At 33.1% G+C, this 18,546-nt stretch overlaps 2 protein-coding genes across 3 annotated transcripts in view; one reads left to right on the forward strand and one right to left on the reverse strand.

Moving 5' to 3' along the window:
• The window catches only part of LOC130450233 (disks large 1 tumor suppressor protein), a 1,338,131-nt gene that overhangs the window by 110,101 nt on the left and 1,209,484 nt on the right, over positions 1-18,546 (forward strand). The gene's annotated exons all lie outside the window — the stretch shown is intronic.
• LOC130450388 (elastin-like) lies at positions 9,033-17,050 on the reverse strand. Its single transcript, XM_056788761.1, has 3 exons — positions 16,811-17,050; positions 10,477-11,038; positions 9,033-9,688 (listed from the first exon to the last, which is right to left on the reverse strand). The coding sequence occupies exons 1-3, from the start codon at positions 17,048-17,050 to the stop codon at positions 9,033-9,035; spliced, it is 1,458 nt and encodes a 485-aa protein (XP_056644739.1).

An 18,546-nucleotide genomic window follows, 5' to 3' on the forward strand; every position in this document is an offset into this window, starting at 1 on the left:
ATGCCTAATGTGGACTATTCAATTCAACTAATTTAATCTTCGTTGCCATCAAATTGTGAAACGATGTATTGTTTTTGTGAACCAGTGCTTTCTTCTTCGACATATGAGGCCGTTTACGTTACGATCCAACAACTCTATATAGTATTCGCTATTGATTGTCTCTTTCTTTTGGAAATGGTCGATGAACAATATTCCATGCGCATCCCAAAATACTGAAACCATCACCTTCCCAGCTGATTGTTGTGTCTTTGGACACTTCAGATGTAGTTCACCGGCTGCAGTCCACTCAGATGATGATCGTTTTAATTCTTGAGTTAAGTGATAGATCCATGTTTCATTCATTGTCACATATCGATACAAAAAATCTGATATATTCTGTGTAGACATGGCCAACCACAGCTCTAAATCATCAACATGTTTTTTTTGATCGACTGTAAGTAAATGCGGCATTTGAATAAAGCTTTCTCATGGTCAAATGTTCATGCATCATTATAAACACAATGCCTTTTGATATCTTTACGGTCTCAGCTATATCACGCAATTTCAATTTATGATTAGAAGATATAACCAATTTGTGGAATTCTCTCATTTTTTTTCTGTACCACCTCAATTAGACAACCAGAACGTTCACCATCATTGGTGACTGTACGACCACGTTTAAATTCAACAAACCAATAACAAATGGTTGTTTTCGATGGAGCAGAGTCCGGATAATACTTTTCAAGCCATTGCTGATACAGTTTTGTTTCCATCAAGAAGCAATGATAAATTAACACACGAAATTGTTTTGAAAATAACAAAAGTAGCTTCACTTAAATGGCAGTCATTTTTTTCTGACTAATCGAAGTCTTATAGAAACCCTTCAATCTATTTAGTAGTTCCCCAGTTTCTTCCACCGTTTGATACTTCTTTTCAATCAATCTTCCCTACCTCATCTAATTCGCGCTTGACTTCTTGTTTCTTCTTTTTTCTGGGAGGCTTTTTCTTCTTTTCTCTCCTTATCTTCGCTTCAGCACTATTCTCTTTGTCGTCGAACTAATTGTGTTATTCTAGGCTTCTTGTATATCATCATTAGGTCTTTGTTTGTATGTCTTCTTCATACACGCCCAGTTTATTATCTCTTTTTCTGTCATCGTCCATGTTTTTAATACAGAAGTGAGTTTATTCCCGCGAAATTTATCTCTATACTGTCTGAATAGAGAAGTTATGATCTTTTATGCATAATCAAATTCAACTGGTTACCATAGCAATATACTCATTTAACAAAATGATACTTTTATATTAACCCAAGGGCTCGTTAATAAACACTAGACTAAAACTTAATACATTACGTAAATGGCACTAAAAGTAAGTCCGTCTAGGAGAAAATGCTTTTTTGAACGTATTATCAGCCCCGCGCGACTTGCGAAAGCGTAACAAGGTTCTGCACGCTGCTAATGACGAGTACTAACGTAAAAAAATGTTATTGGTAAGTATCTTTCGTGTTATTAGTTTGTTCATATTTTAATATTTATATCTTTGTTAGGTGTTGTTGTGAATAACTATCATCATTTCATTTGATTTCAGTACTATATGCGTGAATGATAAACTACTTTCAATTACTCAACTGCTAGAGGAAGCCGATAACTTGAACATGGATGTTTCTCTTCCTAAAAATTATGGCGAAAATATGTATTATGAATGAATGAATTTATAGAGGACGAAAAAACCAAAAAAAAGACCATAGAACGTTTAGTTGTGCTAAAATTTGATGATATTTTTCTACATATTTTTGGTTTACAATTTTCTTTATATCTTGATAAGTTTTTTACCTCGGAAACGTTGATGTACGAGGATATATTGAAAAATTCTTAACCTACCATAGAACCAAATAAAATATCAATGTTAAAATGTTTTATTACTCAACATATTCTCCACTTAATTGGATACATTCATTACAGCGAACCTGCAACGTCTCTAGACCTATCAAAAAAATGTTTCTTCTTGCTCTGCAAACCAGACCTCCACAGCTTTTATTACCTCCTCGTTGGAAAAAAATTTACGACCTTTTAAACTTTTTATCAGTTGAGGAAAGAGATGATAGTCGGACGGAACCAAATAAGGGGGGTGTTCTAGTAATTTAAACCCTAAATCACGAGTTTTTTGTATGGCAAGATGAGATTTGTGTGCAGTAGTGTTGTCCTGCAACAACAAACCACTTTTGGATAGCTTTTCGTGTCTTTTCTCTTTAATTTTTTCCCGTAGAGTAGGCAGTAATGTCGAATAGTAGTTAATCTCCAGTTATTGTTCTACCCTTATCCAAAAAATCAATCATGATTACTCCATGGCAATCCCAAAAAACTGAAGCAAGAACTTTTCCAGCAGATTTTTGGACATGAAACTTCTTTGGTCCTGGAGATACAGAGTGTCGCCATTTAATCGATTGTTTTGGATCGTAAAAATGTACCCAAGTCTCATCCATAGTAACAATTCAGTTCAAGAAGTCTACATCGTTTTCAAATCGAGTACAGATCGAACGCGATGCTTTTACTCTTGTACGCTTTTGGTCAACATTCAAACATTTGAGGATTCATTTTGCATCAATTTTTCTTATGTCCAAATTGACGTGAACTATATGATGAACGCGTTCGTATGAAATATTAACTGCTTCAGATATCCGTTTTAGCCCAATTTGACGTTCTGATAAAATCATGTCATAAACTGCATCGATATTTTCGGGGACTAACACAGAAACTGGCCTTTCCGATCGGATTGCAGTTCAATTTTTCACGGTCGCATACGAAGGACATTGATTACCAAGGGTATTGAGTATATCCTCGTAAATCTTCTTACCTCTTACCTTTTAAATACAGGTACTTGATGAAGGCTCGATACTCCAATTTTTCGATTTTCACAATTTCGGTGGACACCTTTTTTATTTTAATTTATTGCGTAACTCTGGCTTACTTTTTTGACGTCAAACTTTACTCTGACACTTCTAATAATTTATTGTGCGTTGCTATGGTAACGCAATATTTTGTTTATGAATGGAAGTAGTTTAGGCTAACTAGATATCAATACATCCTCGTATGAACTCACTCAGATATATTCCGGAGCAACACGAATAGTAGGTAGTTAGAGAAAACAGAACTATTGAATATACATTAGTTGATTAGAACAATAGGGGGAAATATTGATAATGCCGTGAATAAAGACAATGGTTCATCTGCATGTCTTCCATTGACTCGAACTTACGCCTTCTGTAGCCAGTACATATTCTTAATTATACGTATGTTCTTTTTCATCAACACCAGTGTCTGTTAATATATTTAAAAGCGTGTTGCACTTTTGTCGAAGGCATTTTCATAATCAACAAAGCACACGAAAATATCATTATGTTGATCGCAACAATTTTGAAGGTAAAAATTCAAGAAACTGAACTGCATCTCTTATTCGAGCGTGTATGATGTGAATAAAGAATTTTAGTTTGTAACTCATTAGCTCTTTTTTCTATACTTCTCTCATGTTGTATATATCAAAAAAACTTATGCTGATAATTTGAAGTGGTTATATTAGAATGTCATCAAGTCTTGTTGCTGTTTCATTTTTTGTAGATTTTATATCAAATAAGATTCCAAATCTCAAACTTCCGGTCCTGCATTGTCATCTATAACAGCCAACGTGGTCGGTCTATTCCACTAGACGATAAATGTTTTGACCAATTCCATAAATTGTAATTACAATTGAATCATTTCCATTAAAGGTTTATTTAAATGAATAAAAGTAACATCATCTTTTATTTATTTCCCAAATGCAGGGCCGGATTAAGATTTATAAGGCCCGGGGCTAAAATAATGATGGGGCCCCCTTAAGGAATTCGAAACCCCGGAAAAATTCACAAAATAATATCAATACGTTAGATTTGTGGTATCAACATATCAAAAAATACAGAATAATTTCCAAATGATGGGGCCCTCTTGGACCTGTGGCCCGGGGCTAAAGCCCCCCCAAGCCCCTAGCTTAAACCGGCCCTACCCAAATGCCCAAGTGGTCGTTAACTGCCATTGCTATTACAATAAAAAGATTTCTTAGGTTATATTCCATTTTTTTTTACAAAAAACATTTACCTTAATCATTTTCATAGTTCTAGGCAGTAATGGGTTAATGTTTGAACGTCTGCATGTTGGCACTCATCACCGCTGCTTTATCATAACTCTGAGTTTTGTGAAGTTGAAATATAAAATAAAAAAGCACAGTTCTTCTTCTTCTTCCGTGTATTAAGCGTAGACGCCTGTTTTACCTTCGACATCCTTGCCTCATATCCTGCTTCAATGTTGTCGCTCAACCTTTTTCTGGGTCAGCCGGTACTCCTTTGGCCCAATGGTGATTTATTTTGACCAGTCTTTTGTTATCTATATCCATAATAGGACAATTATATGCGAAAAATTACCAACCATAGACTCATTCATTATAGAAATAATATAATAGAAATCATCATATGAAGGCAGGTGTATAGCCTTGACTAAAATTCGCAGGTTTATTATGGCTCAATGGAAAAAGCGCCAATAGAGTATCTCGTCCCCTTTAAAGTTAATTGGTGATTCAACCATGAACAGAATAGGATCTGCAATCAGCTGATTCAGGATTATAGTTTCCGAAGAATCCTTATAACCATTCTTTCGTTGAAATTTGAAACAATAGCTTGACGGGAAAACGCTTTAGGGATTATAAAGAAGAAGTGAAAGTGGCCGTAAATCTTGTATGTGGGTATGAGCACGAGGGAAACTTGTTTGAAGAGGATTGTTGAAATTTAGCTATGAATTATAGAAAAGGGCATTAACAAACTAGGCAACTACGTAGAAAAATAGATACAAGTATGGATATTCCTAGAATAAAGGTTTTTATGGACAAAATTCTTATAGCGGTGCTTAATTAAAAACAGCTCTAGTTATATATACAAGGATGGTCCAAGAAGTATCTAGACCAACAAAACACAAAAGTTTTGGAGAAAATCTCCTTTTAGCTCCTTAACCAACTCAACCGTTTTAAATAATTTCTCTAAAAAAATGGAGTGGAACTAAATTATAAAACGTATATTCTAAGAAATTAAATATATTTATTTGTGTAAACATAAAGTTCTACATTATTATATTAGTATAATGAAATTATTTTGATGTAGAATCAAATGAGATGCTTCACCAATCGATTCATTTATTCATTGACGTTCAATAGTATTACGAAGTACGATCAAGATGATTTGAGTATCTGAAACATATGGACAGATACATCATTATATAGGTATATAATCACTCAGTAGGCTCATCAGTGTTTGGGTAACTGAAATATAAAAAGTGAATATAAATATTTGAAAAAAATATATTCATATTTCAACGTAATCTCCTTTTAGCTCAATACACTCTTCCCAGCGATGTTCAATAAGTTCTTTACCCTTTTTATAATAAGAATCGTCAAACTCTTCAAAATAGCCATTAATTGCTGACATCACCTTTCCATTGTTGGAGAATCTTTGACCACCGAGCCATTTTTTCTAACCTGGGAACAGAAAATAATCCGAAGGGGGCTAAAACTGGCGAATAGGTAGCAATTCAAACTTCAATTAACCAATTTAGGCCATTATAATAACGTATGTGTGAGCTGGTGCATTGTCTTGATGAAACAACACTTTCTTCTTAACCAAAATGGTCGTTTTTGCTGGATTTCTTCGCTTAAACGTTGCAATAATTTCGCATAATACTCGCCATTGGTAGTTTTCAATTTTTCATGATAGTCAATGCGCATTAATCCACGCGCATACCCAAAAAACCGACGCCATGTTGTTGTCTGCAGATGGAACGGTCTTTACCTTCTTTGAAGCTGGTTCTTCTTTTTCAATCCATTGTTTTGATTGTTCTTTTGTTTCGGGTATGAAGTGATGGATCCACGTTTCATACATGGTTATAAAATGGTGCTAAAATTCGGCTTCATGTCTGTGAAATATTGCCAAACACTCAATGAAAACATCTTCACGACGCTGGTTTTGTTCCATTGTGAGAGAGCTCGGCATCCATCTTACACACAGCTTTTTCATGTCCAAATGTTCAGTTAATATGCGATGTATTGCACTTTTTGCAACGCCTGCTTTGTCTGTACTCTCAGTTGACTATCATTCAGTACCGATTTGTGGATTTTCATGTCTAGAGTCGTTACTTCGTTTGATTGACCACTGCGAAGCTGGTCTTCTCAGATCATAGTCTATCATAGACTATAACCTAGTTCAGCTTTCATATTGGTTGAGTTAAAGGTTTTTGAAATAAAAGTATTGTCATATCACATAACGATGACCAATTTTTTACAATGAATTCACAGAAAACGTTCACTATTGATGACTGTCAAAGAAATACTAAACAACATGACGTCTTCAAATTTAGAACATATGTTGTTGTATGTGTTTTTTTTGAACAATTAACGCGTTCTCTAGGTCAGGCCAGATACTTCTGGGGCCGTAAATGTTTATGGAGCGCAGAATTGTGAACACTCAATATTGTATTTCATTTGTTATGATATTTGTTATTTAAATTCACTAAAAATATTCTCAATTTCTGTTTACCTAGCTTTAGAATAAAAACATCAAAATATTTTCTAGTGGTATCGTTTTTTGAAAAATAAAAGTTTTTAAAAATTCACTCATAACTCTGCCTAAAAGAATTCCCTCGTATAATGAAATAATCTGGCAATAAACGGTTTACACAACAGTTAGCGAAAGAAAATATTTCAAAAAACAAGTTTACTTTCATTAAATTTTTGTATTGTAACATCAATTCGTCTTTCTTGACGTGCCACACCTGTTTTGGGATCTGCTTTTATTTCGGTAGTTTAATATTGATCGTTCACCAGAGTCGGGTCAGTTTAATTTAATTTTCAGAACTTTCTTTGTATTAAGAAATGGTTATGTACACACTTAAAACTTAGTAGATGCATTCTACTGCAAATTGAAAGTGTACGAGTGTGTTTGGTCATGTTTACCTCACCTTGGTTCCATGGTACCATGGTTTCTTCACTTCACTCCGGAATCAAAACGATCATCGTCTAAGTGGATTGCAGCCGGTGAACCACGTCCGAAGCGTCCAAAGGTACAACAGTCAACTGGGAAGGTTGCGGTTTCAGAATTTTGAGATGCGCATGGAATGATGTTCATAGACTATCTCTAAAAGGGAAAGACAATCAATAGCGAATACTACATAGAGTTGTTGGATCGATTGAATGTAAAAATCAAGGAAAAACGGCCTCATATGTAGAAGAAAAAACCGCTGTTTCATCAAGGCAACGCACTAATTCACAAGGCAACGATGGTTCAATTGAACGAATTACACTTCGAATAACTTCCTCATCCATCGTATAGTCCATATCTAGCCATCGTGACTACAGGCTGTTCGTTGATCTCAAAAAAATACTCGCCGGTAAAAATTCAGCTGAACGATAAAGCAATTGCTGAAATCAATGCGTAGGAGTGATTGTATTCCTTTTGAAGAAGATAACATTGATGTATAAAATCGATTTCGGGTAGAAATAATGTATTTTTCTCAGTTATTTACCCGACTTATTGCGTTTTGGTTAGCTCAATCTAATCATATAAAGCTTAATGTGTTTAATCAATTAACTTGTACATAGATAGAACTAAAATGAAATTCGTACACTTTGACATTTGAGTATTAATTTTCAGTGTGTTTTCAATAAAAATAATAATTTGAAATCAATTGAATTGATAATCGCAATGAATTATTCTATTGAATTTATTTAATTTAATAATTGAATATTATTACGTTGATTTACATTCCGACTATTTACGACATTTTAAATTAATTTACTTATATAACTAATAATAACTTTGATGATTTTAATTAATTAAATTTAAATGATAATCGGACGATGTTATACATCCGGTTAGCGGACTACTAGACACTTCGTAATATATATTATATGCTTAGGTACAATTTTATTAGGATACCTCTTTCTCCACTAAGTTCGATTAATTTTCCTTTGATTAAGAAAATGTTTCCCAATAATAGCATACAATGAGGTTTTCTGGTGTGTTACTGTCAAAAATGCTGACAGTTTCTGCTGCCAATACAGATATTCTTGGGTCGTTATTTGGTATCGACTTTTTGTCACGAGGCTGGAGACACACAATGATGAAAAGAAACTGTACTACTGCGGTACATCTTAATTTTTTTTTCAAAATCGCACAGATTCAAAAATTATTGGGAAAATATTTGGAATTGAGGAGAGCAGTTATGAGCGGTTATGAGCGCCACGTTTAATTACACAGCTGAATATGATTTTTTAAAAATCGGCATTCAAATCTCCATTTATTCATATTAATGGTAATATAATAGTTTGAAATAATTATAATGTTTAAAGGTTGTAAGTTGCATGACGTGTATTCGGCTGCTGTCTACAGATTTGTCCTGTAAAATCCTAGTTGCAACCCCTTATGTACTTTATACAAAAGGAACACAAAAAACTGCTTGTACTCCTGAATCTATTGTGAAGTTTGGAGATTATGTTACTATGTATGTGAAAAGTTGTGAAGTGCTAAGTAAATGCAAACTTGTAGACAACCAGCACCTCTGGTGGTTAATTCAACAAGTACAACAGTACCTAGTCATATAAAAGCGCTTTCACTGCCGGCATTAATATTTCACTTTACCGATTTAGAAAAAAAAATCTTTTTGTTAATTCAAATATTAACAAATTACTCCACATTATCAGCACACTGTTTATATACGAATTCATTCCATTAGGTATTAAAATGGAAGAAAGAAATTGGTGAAATTCATTTTCACAAAATCTACATTATGAATTCCTCTACCTACAGTCCCCAAGAGAATAAGGTCTATGAATTCAATTCAATGATTGTAAAAATAACAAATGAAGTATTTATTAAATCAACGTTTTTGGATATAATATCAAGTACTTTTAAGTAAAAAAATATTTTATTTGATATCACTACAAACTATAGACTAGATAACACCTGAAATAATGCACAATACGAATTAATATTTATAACCCTCGTCGCCATGGGGATTATAATGAGAGTGATCATACCCAGAAGCGTACCCTCCCGAAGAATAAGTACTTCCTCCTAGAGAGTATCCACTTGACGGGCCACCAACTTCGAAGCTTCCTAAATGTCCTCCACCATATCCACCAGACCCTTGAAAACCAGAGCTTGAACCGAATCCTGCATAACCTGCATCGTATAATAAACCTCCGTTTCCACCAACTATATTTCCTCCAAATCCGACAGGACCTGCACTAAAACCTATTGAAGCATCTGTATTTGATCTTATAGGAACTGGAACTTTGACAAGAACTTTTGTAGGCACTGGAACTGGATAAGGTTTTTTCACCACTACTGGATACGGTTTAGGTACTGATACATGTACTGGTGTAGGTATTTTCACAAATTCCTTGACTTTGACTGGTACTGGGTAGGGTTTGGTTACTGTTACAGGGACCGGTCTAGGTACTACAACTTTTACTGGATGGGGGACTTCTACTCGTACAGGTCGAGGTACTGGTACAGGCCTGGGTACTGGGACTGGTACAGGGACTGGACGATTCACTGGTATCGGTACAGGCTGCGGTACTGGGATCCTGACCTGTTGCGTTTGTTGTGAATATGTTGTACCTCTGTATACTGTTGGTCCTGTAAAGAATAAAACGTAATTTCGTTTGAAGACCTTATCAAAAAAAATTGGAAACTCTTATATATATCTTTTGATAAAATATGGGCACTGACGAATCCTTATTGACTCATTTGATGAAATTATCTCTTCTGCTATCCATAACTAGACCAATCCTTATATACTAATTGATTAACATATTATGAAACTATTTCAGCTGTTAATCACATCATCATAGAATATGCTGTTTTATAACTGGCTGCAACGAAGTTTTTATTTTCTATGTTCAGTATTTCAAAGATAATAAAAGACTTCTTCGAGTAATGACCTTGTTGTAGAACGTGTAGTTGAACGTCATGGGATCTCTTTTCATGGATCTATTCGGAACAAAATGACCTGATAATCTTAAAAAGTGTATGGAATGAAGAAAAATCCCAAACAAATTATACGTACTTGCCTCTTCACTTATGTGTGTATAAGACCAGCTCATATTCTGTTTACTTTATGTATTGAAAAGAAATGACAACTTAAAAAAAGATTGTGCCTTAGTTTAAATCTTGAAAACACCTTTGGTTAACTGTTAACCAAATACTTTGTAAGAACTTAATTGACATTTTAGTGTCAGTTATGGATTGGAAATTAAGGGGGAGACTCTGGATGTCATCAATTTCATCGTTCAGGAAAGACAAACTTGAAAGAAAAAATCATCACATACAAATTAATTTATGATCCTTCCTACAGTTGCCACAATTGTGGAATATCATCATATAATGTTAATATTGATCTAGAAAAATATATTATATCATATTACCTCCATTAGCCACACCAGCACCTCCATTAAATCCTGGTCCTCTACCAATTGTTGGCCCTAATCCTATTCCCGGACCACCAATGATTCCTGAACCACCAGCAAATCCGGGACCACCAATAATTCCTGGACCACTACCAAGTCCTGGACCACTGATTAATGCTGGTCCGCCGCCTAATCCTGGACCACTACCAAGTCCTGGACCAATGCCAAATGCTGGACCGCTGCCTAATCCTGGACCACTACCCAATCCTGGACCACTACCAAGTCCTGGACCAATGCCAAATGCTGGGCCGCTGTCAAATCCTCGACCACTTCCAAATCCTTGACCGTTTCCAAATCCCGCATCACTTCCAAAAGCTAGTCCTCCACCCAATTCTCTTCCATTCGATATACCAGCTGAAATACCTAGATGTAAATTTCCATGTCCACCGGCTACGGATATGTCAGATAAACCACTTCCGTAGCCAGTTCCGTAGGCAGCGGATGAAGGTGGAGGCAATAGAGAAGTAAGATCGCCACATTGTGCTGTATGTAGTGTTACAGAAAGAACTAACGAAATTAGCTGGAATAAAAAGAGAGAAAATAATAGTTTTGAATATTATTAAAATTAAAAACTCAAAATATCAGCGGATATGGCGCGAACTGATTAAAAATATCGTTTCAGTCTTTTTTTTGGTGTTATTCAGACAATAAGTTATATATCATCACCAAATAATTTAATTAAGTTGATAAAATGATGATAAGTAAATGATATTGTTCATAAATATCTCATTTGGATTAACACATATTATTTAAACTGAAACGAAGCTTTAGAATGTGATAACCCCAAATGATTCTGATTTTTGTCCTTTTTAAAGTTACTTCATTGAATGCCTTATTTTTTCATAACAGTGTATAAATTAGCTAAATACACGATCGTTTCCAATACGCTAGATTAAGCACTTCAGAATGGTTTTCCAGTGGTTTACGGTATAATGAAGCCAAAAACTGTTACAGATAAATTCCACTGGAGAATTTATTTGTAAACAAGCTCTCGAGGGCGCCGATATTTTAATTTTATAAATGCTGAAACGGGGGTAGCAAAAAAGATGGTAACGGTTTTTCTCGATCAAAATAATAAACCATAAATAAACATAGATCACTTTAGGGCATTAAAATAAACCCACGCAGAGTACGGGAATGGAAGAAAACTTTTCGTGGAAAATTTTGTTATCATTTTAGAATTGTAGGGATTATTCAACTCGAAAGTATAGACGAAAGTTGAAAAAAAAATTTATAGGAGACTGATTTAAGTGTAAGTAAGTAGTGTATTACATTATCCAAGCAAATTGAGTTAGAACAACAAAAACTGAGTATAATAAAATATATTTCCGTCTTCAGCTAGGTTCTAGCGATGTTAGAAGAACCTGTCAAAAACAAATTGTTATTTTCGGGCCTGTTGAAGCATGGCCAAGAAAATTATTCTTCTAGTGATAAATACAATTTTCAAACAATAATTTTAAATGTGAGGGAAGCGTTTCTCAGCAGGTTTTACGTATTTAAAAACAGCATAGCAACTTCAGCATCTGTCAAAATCCTCTTAATATTGTGTTAACCGATTGGAAATTGACATTAGTAGCTTTGAAATACAATTGCTGAATTTAAAAAATAAGGAAATATGGCTTTCTAAATTCGAACGTCTTTGTGTTGAATTGGAAATATTGGAGAAGAAAGAATGTGGTCTTATTTCACAATACAAGTGGTTTGCTTCAAATAACTTAGAGAAGAAAGACATTTTCAACGCTTAACTCTTAAGATCAGTTAAAAAAGCTCGCATTTGCTATTCTTTCCCTTTTCGATCTATTTACAATTGTGTACATATGTTTAGCGTTATTATGTACTATGTGAAAGAAACCTGAGAAAGGCCGATTTTTATTCTTAAATTGACAATTCATAGTATAACGGAAGAAATTAACAAAATAACCCCTGAGGTCATACAAAATGTTGTACGAGAATTCCAAAATCGCCTCGGTTGTTGTCAAGAAGTGAATGATGGTCATTCTAAAGTACATTGAAAATACATTCTATATATTATGCGAAATTATTATCTTCATTCTAAGTAAAGTTTAGTGATGAGACATTATCAAAATTTTACATCTAAAAATAAATTTTCTCAGTTATGATTGCACCAAATTTGAAAAACTTTATATTGATGAACAGAAGACTAAAATCCCTATCCAGTGCAATTCTTTTTCTAAATTAACTCATAACAGTTTTAGTAAGTGACTTACAACATATTGTGATTAAAAAACGTTAAATTCATTTGCTAGTTCTAATATTATTATAAATTATATGTTTTCCCCGGAACAAACCCTCCCGGAACATTTACAAAACGACAATCATAGTTATACATCAGATACAAAACCAGATAAATCAAAAACAACTCTTGGAGACCACAGAAATGAAAATCCTCAGGCGAATCTAGGTTAAAACACTATTAGACCGGTATAGAAGTGAAAATATCAGACAATCATGTGACGTAGATAATATTAACGAATGGGTATCACAGCGTAAAAAACAATGGTACCAAGTTATGAGTCGAATGACAGACGATAGACTGGTGAAAATAATAAGGGATGGGATGGGATCTCCAATTGGAACACGGAGTAGAGGTCGACCATGAAAGAAATGGACAATTTAGATCCAGGATGAGGAAAGATAAATATTGACATTTAAAATAACTTAATTTGAGGTTTTGTGGATTTTTCTCGACAGCTGTAAATGGTAAACAGTAACGGTACACCCCAGCTCTTTACCAATATTTGATTTTCCGGGAATTTATGTTATTTGACCACTATGTTTATGTCTAAATTGACCGTACTAGTATCCGTCGTTTTTTTAGTGATACGTATCCTGACATTAATTCTCGTATATCGAAGTTTACAGTTTGAATGTCTAGAAATTTAAGGAAAAAGAAGCCACAAATGAAGGTGATGACCTTAATGTAATTCTAAGTGTACAAGAAAAAAATAATTCAATATCAAAACTTGCAATAAATAACGATATTAGTCAGATATCTGTAAGGATACTGGAATAATCAATTTCATCATCATTAAGTGCGATTACACCAAGAATTAAATGAAGATGATCCTCCAAACAATTACAGTTTTGCGAAGCAATTATGTATAAAATTGCTGTGAATAATACATTTATGAACAACATTGTGTTTTCCAATGAAACCTGAACGGATTTGTAAATCGACATAATTGCCGGTAGGATAATACTCCACATTGGATGGAAGAAGATTATACGCAATATCCACAAAAGCTAAACATTTGGTGTGGAATAATTAGAAGAAAAATAATGGGACCCGTTTTTATGAGAGACACATTATATGGTGATAAATATTTACAACTTTGACGAGATCAGATAAAACCATTCGCTTCCTAATTGTTTTAATCAATCTCAGTTATCAGATATTTGGTTTCTGCATGATGTTGCAATTTCCATTGATTATCATTTTATTGAAGACATATACTTTTTTCAATAATATTAATAAGGAATATCCGAAGAAAGAGTTTTTGTTATAGTAAGAAATTATCATAAATTTTAAAAATAAAACTCAGCTTGGTACACAGGCGATCCGAATTAAAATTGTTGGATTGGATAGCAGGGGCATATTGTGTTGCTTAGAAGATTTAAATTCGGCTTTACGTTTTAAAAAATTGAGTAAGACACTGTAACAAGAGGGATTTATTGAATTAAAATTAACAATAATATGAAAAAGAAAAGATCGGTTTAGGAGAAAGTTGTCCCGAAGAAACAATAACTAATATATTCAAAAAAAGGATGACAAATATTATAATTAATTAAAAAACAAAAGATATCCTAAATATGAAAATGCAGAATAACTTTTACTACCATATGTACAAAGACAACAACTGTATAATTATTTTAATAAACTCGTAAAAACTACACATTATAAAAATATATTACAAAAAAAAAGTAATATTATATATGAAGATATAATAATTGACGCGATGTATACATACATAGGACAAACATCCCAATGTTTGGAAAATAGTCATCAACACTACACGAGAATGGAATTTAATTAATAAATCATGGAATTTCAAAAAAACATACATTTAATAATAAAATAAGAAAAGGCTCGTCGAAAGGGAGTTTAATAAAAAAAGGGGATTTTTATAAAATAATCACATACATAGAATCGAGAAAGCCAACAATAATTAAATGTTTCTTAGTCGTGATGTGACATCTAAGCATAAAATTTTTGACCTAGAATCAAGATCATTTATCAAAGAATATACCAAAAAGGTGTAAGAATTGGAAAAAAGTTCCTTTTCTAATGACCAACTTGGAAAAATCTTCTTCAAACGTTCTTAGATTTTATTAGATGCAGAAGGGGACGAATTAACAGCAAAAAACTATGAACGATGTCAATCCACTACCGTAACAGAAGGAAACGTCAATCGTCACTAGAAACCGAATTTTTTATTGAATTAAGAACAGATTATGAACCTATAATGAATCCTAAACCTAAATTCAAAAAAAAAAAGAAATAAAGTCTTTGGTTCGAAAATACAAAACTATACGAATTTTCCTAATAAAATTCATTTTAGATAAATTATATAACTGTTTCTTAGGGTTTGCTAACCATTACAATTAAAATGGTGGTGAATTATAAGTATTCTTCAAATTTAAGCCATTTTTCACTTGTTTGTTTGCAGCATTCGTCCTCAGATTATTTTAAAAAACTTGGGAACAATTGAATGTTTCTAATTTGATCAGCAATATACCATTTTGTATTTTTTGGGAAATGAATAAATGATTTATCAATCTTCGTAACGTATAGACATTATTAAGAAGTTTTAATAAGAATATAAAACAAATTAGAAATCAACTGAACTCCTACTCGCATTTGAAATATCACTCCTGCTTATGATTGTTTGGGCTATTCTTTGTCAAAAATTGACATATTTCTCGTTAAGTATTTTCGTGATAATTATAAGAAGCCACCGATTTGTTAAATGATACATATCCTCATATTTCCATATCACACCAAACTTTGATACAACTCGCAGGGTATATGATATTCCCTGCTGTGGACGACAAACGTTAGCCTCAAATGAAAATAATAAACTTGATGTAATTCTAAGTGACATGTTTCCCGTCAAATAGTTTAATGATATGTATACCCTTCCACGATATCGTCGGCCCTTTGTATACTCTTGATATGGGATTTTCTCATTAAAATCTATTCCTGTCTGTCTGATAGTCATACCCTCTGGTACGTTTTATTCCAGCAATTTTGTAAGTTTCTTATGCACAATAATTATAAAATTCTTTATGAACAATATATATCATTATATCATTGCATTGGCTAATTGATTTAAATAATTACAGTAAGCACGTTCCATTAAACTATTAATTAATTATATCAACTTTGATACGAGAAACCAAAAATTCTAATCGGAAATCTAATTACTATTAAGAGTTTCTTACCAGAAATAAGTGCATCTTTGCTCTTGAGTGGAGACGAATTTTTTTGTTGTTAGGTATAGAAGAAATCGGCTTTATATATTTATAGATTACCACACCTGGCAGGTTTAGTGTGAATATAAGATACAAAATTTTACTTTCTCGCCATTCTGCATAATCAAGTGAAAGAGGGGCCAAACGTTCAGATTATAAGTTGTTATGGTCTTCTTCTTATTACGACTTCAGATATATTTTAAACTGTCACAATATTCTGAGCAGCAGTTGGAATATGAGTTTGAAACATTAATCGATTTATACATTACTAGCAAAACCCGTCGCGGCTTCGCCAGCGGTTTATTGAACCTCGCGTAATATAGGGATAATTCAATGAGAAATGACTTATGTATTCTATGCGTTAATTCAATTTGGAAGTGTTATAAAGAAAAGACACATTATCATTCAAAAATTGCACACATTTATTATTTATACGATAAATAATATAACAAATACATACATACATTTCATTAACATGAAGATATTGAATAAATGATTTATTATTAAAGTAACAATGTTTACAAAAACGCAAAACAAAATATTGTATCATATATAATTTATGTCAATACTTCTCTGTAAACCACATTAGTTGTTTTGCCATCTTTTGCTCAAATAATTAAACTTACTTACTCGTGAACAGGTTACATAAAATTGACCATGGAAGAAACCCGATTCCTGCCACTTTTACAATCCTTATGATTTATTGATTGTCATAAAAAAAGGCTCTAATACGGAATTGCATTCTTTTAAATTGAAAAGGGTAGTCTGAAGGTATAAGGGGTATCCGTGGTATAAAGACTGATTCCCCTCTGGCACATCCCGTTATAATTGTAGCTTCGATTATGTTTTTCTGAAGAGCGTTCACACGTAGTCTCGTACCGTTGCACAGTTTAGGAGGATTGAGATTTTGTAACAACATTATCTTTAGAATAACTCTATGTGCCGGGAAACCTGGAGGATTGAGCGTGTTTAGGAACTCTGATGGATATTGCACAGCATTATCAACTTGTAACACAGAATCTATAGATTCAAACTCCATGCATTCTCCATCAAATGAATTCAACCCTTTTTAAAAAAATCCAAAAGACATTTTCAAAAACGGAGAAATTAGTTTCTAGATATTTACACGGGACCCATTTCTAAAAAAGAATCGCTTTGATATCTCATTTCGTCATGAAGAATTGCTAAATATATGGTTCCGTAATAAAAATTTTTGTTCAACTCTTTGAACCCTTTCCGAGTCGAATTTTGAAAATCGCAAAAATTTATTTTTAGGTATTTGTACGGAGAATGTTTTAGTGCAAAAACGGTGTCGATATCTCACTTAGCGGCCGAGAAAAACGAAAAAATCGAATTTGCAAACATACCTCTACACACCGATACAAACACCCTCGACATTTCATGTCCCTATCTTTAATAGCCTTGGTTGGGCATTGATGAGAGAATGAATCAGTCAGTCAGGACATCCTCTTGTATAGATAGATAGATACTCGTATATTATTAATATTATTTTGTGTGATGTTTTAAATTAAACTAATGAAGTTATTTCTAAGTTGAAATTTCTGTAACCTTTGGTGATATTCGTACTGAACACACTGTTTTTACCACCACTACACCGCAAATTTGTTTACCCTCAGTCTCCAAAGACGATAATTTGGTTTTCGAAACGGGCGATGGTTAAAAGAGTCGAAGGAATTCGTGTTGCACATTGTTAGCTCTGGAAATGGATGTTACCTTTCTTTCTATATCATTATATTAATGAATATTATTATTTGAGGCGATTTCTACATCTAGGAAAATATCCAATTGAGATTCAATGAGGGAATTTGGAAAATGTAAAGAAATAGGTGAGAAAAATATTTCGTTTGAGTATAAAAAATAATTGAATGAATTTTGTAACAATCACAATAGCAACTAATACCTTCAATTGAACTTCCAACATTCTCTAAAATGTTTCGTTAATTGAAATTTTTCTTCGATTCAAATGTTATGGTCCAAATGATGATTTTATCATCCCATAAAACAGACCGCTTGACTTACAAAATGGATTACGTAAAGATTCCTCTTTAGGAAGTTTAAGGTAACAAATAAATTCAGTTTTTTCAAGCTTTCTTCGTCTTTTTGTTTTTTTTTCTTTTTTCTTTTGGTGAATAATTTGTAGTTATTCATGTGTAGCTGGAATCATCAGATATAATGATACTTATCTCTTCTTGTCTGTACTTTCATGTTTAAGACTTTGATTTATCGTAATAAACTTCAAGTCCACACCACAATTATTATTATTTGCATTATCTTCATCACTGAACTGTTGCTAATGCTGCTACATTTTGTAGTTTTAATAGTTTTCTTTTGTATTATAAATGTCAGTGATATTAATTTGAATATTTTGTTTTATGTCTGTGTTTTCAGCATTGAAAAACTGATCAAATGTTATGAATTTTCTCGTTTAATCATTAAAATAGTTGAAACAAAGTTAATTTCACCTACAAGAACCTTACAGACATACGGATAAATAATATGAGATGGTTGGCCACT

Source organism: Diorhabda sublineata, chromosome 11, assembly GCF_026230105.1.
Source record: "Diorhabda sublineata isolate icDioSubl1.1 chromosome 11, icDioSubl1.1, whole genome shotgun sequence".
Lineage (NCBI taxonomy): Eukaryota > Metazoa > Arthropoda > Insecta > Coleoptera > Chrysomelidae > Diorhabda > Diorhabda sublineata.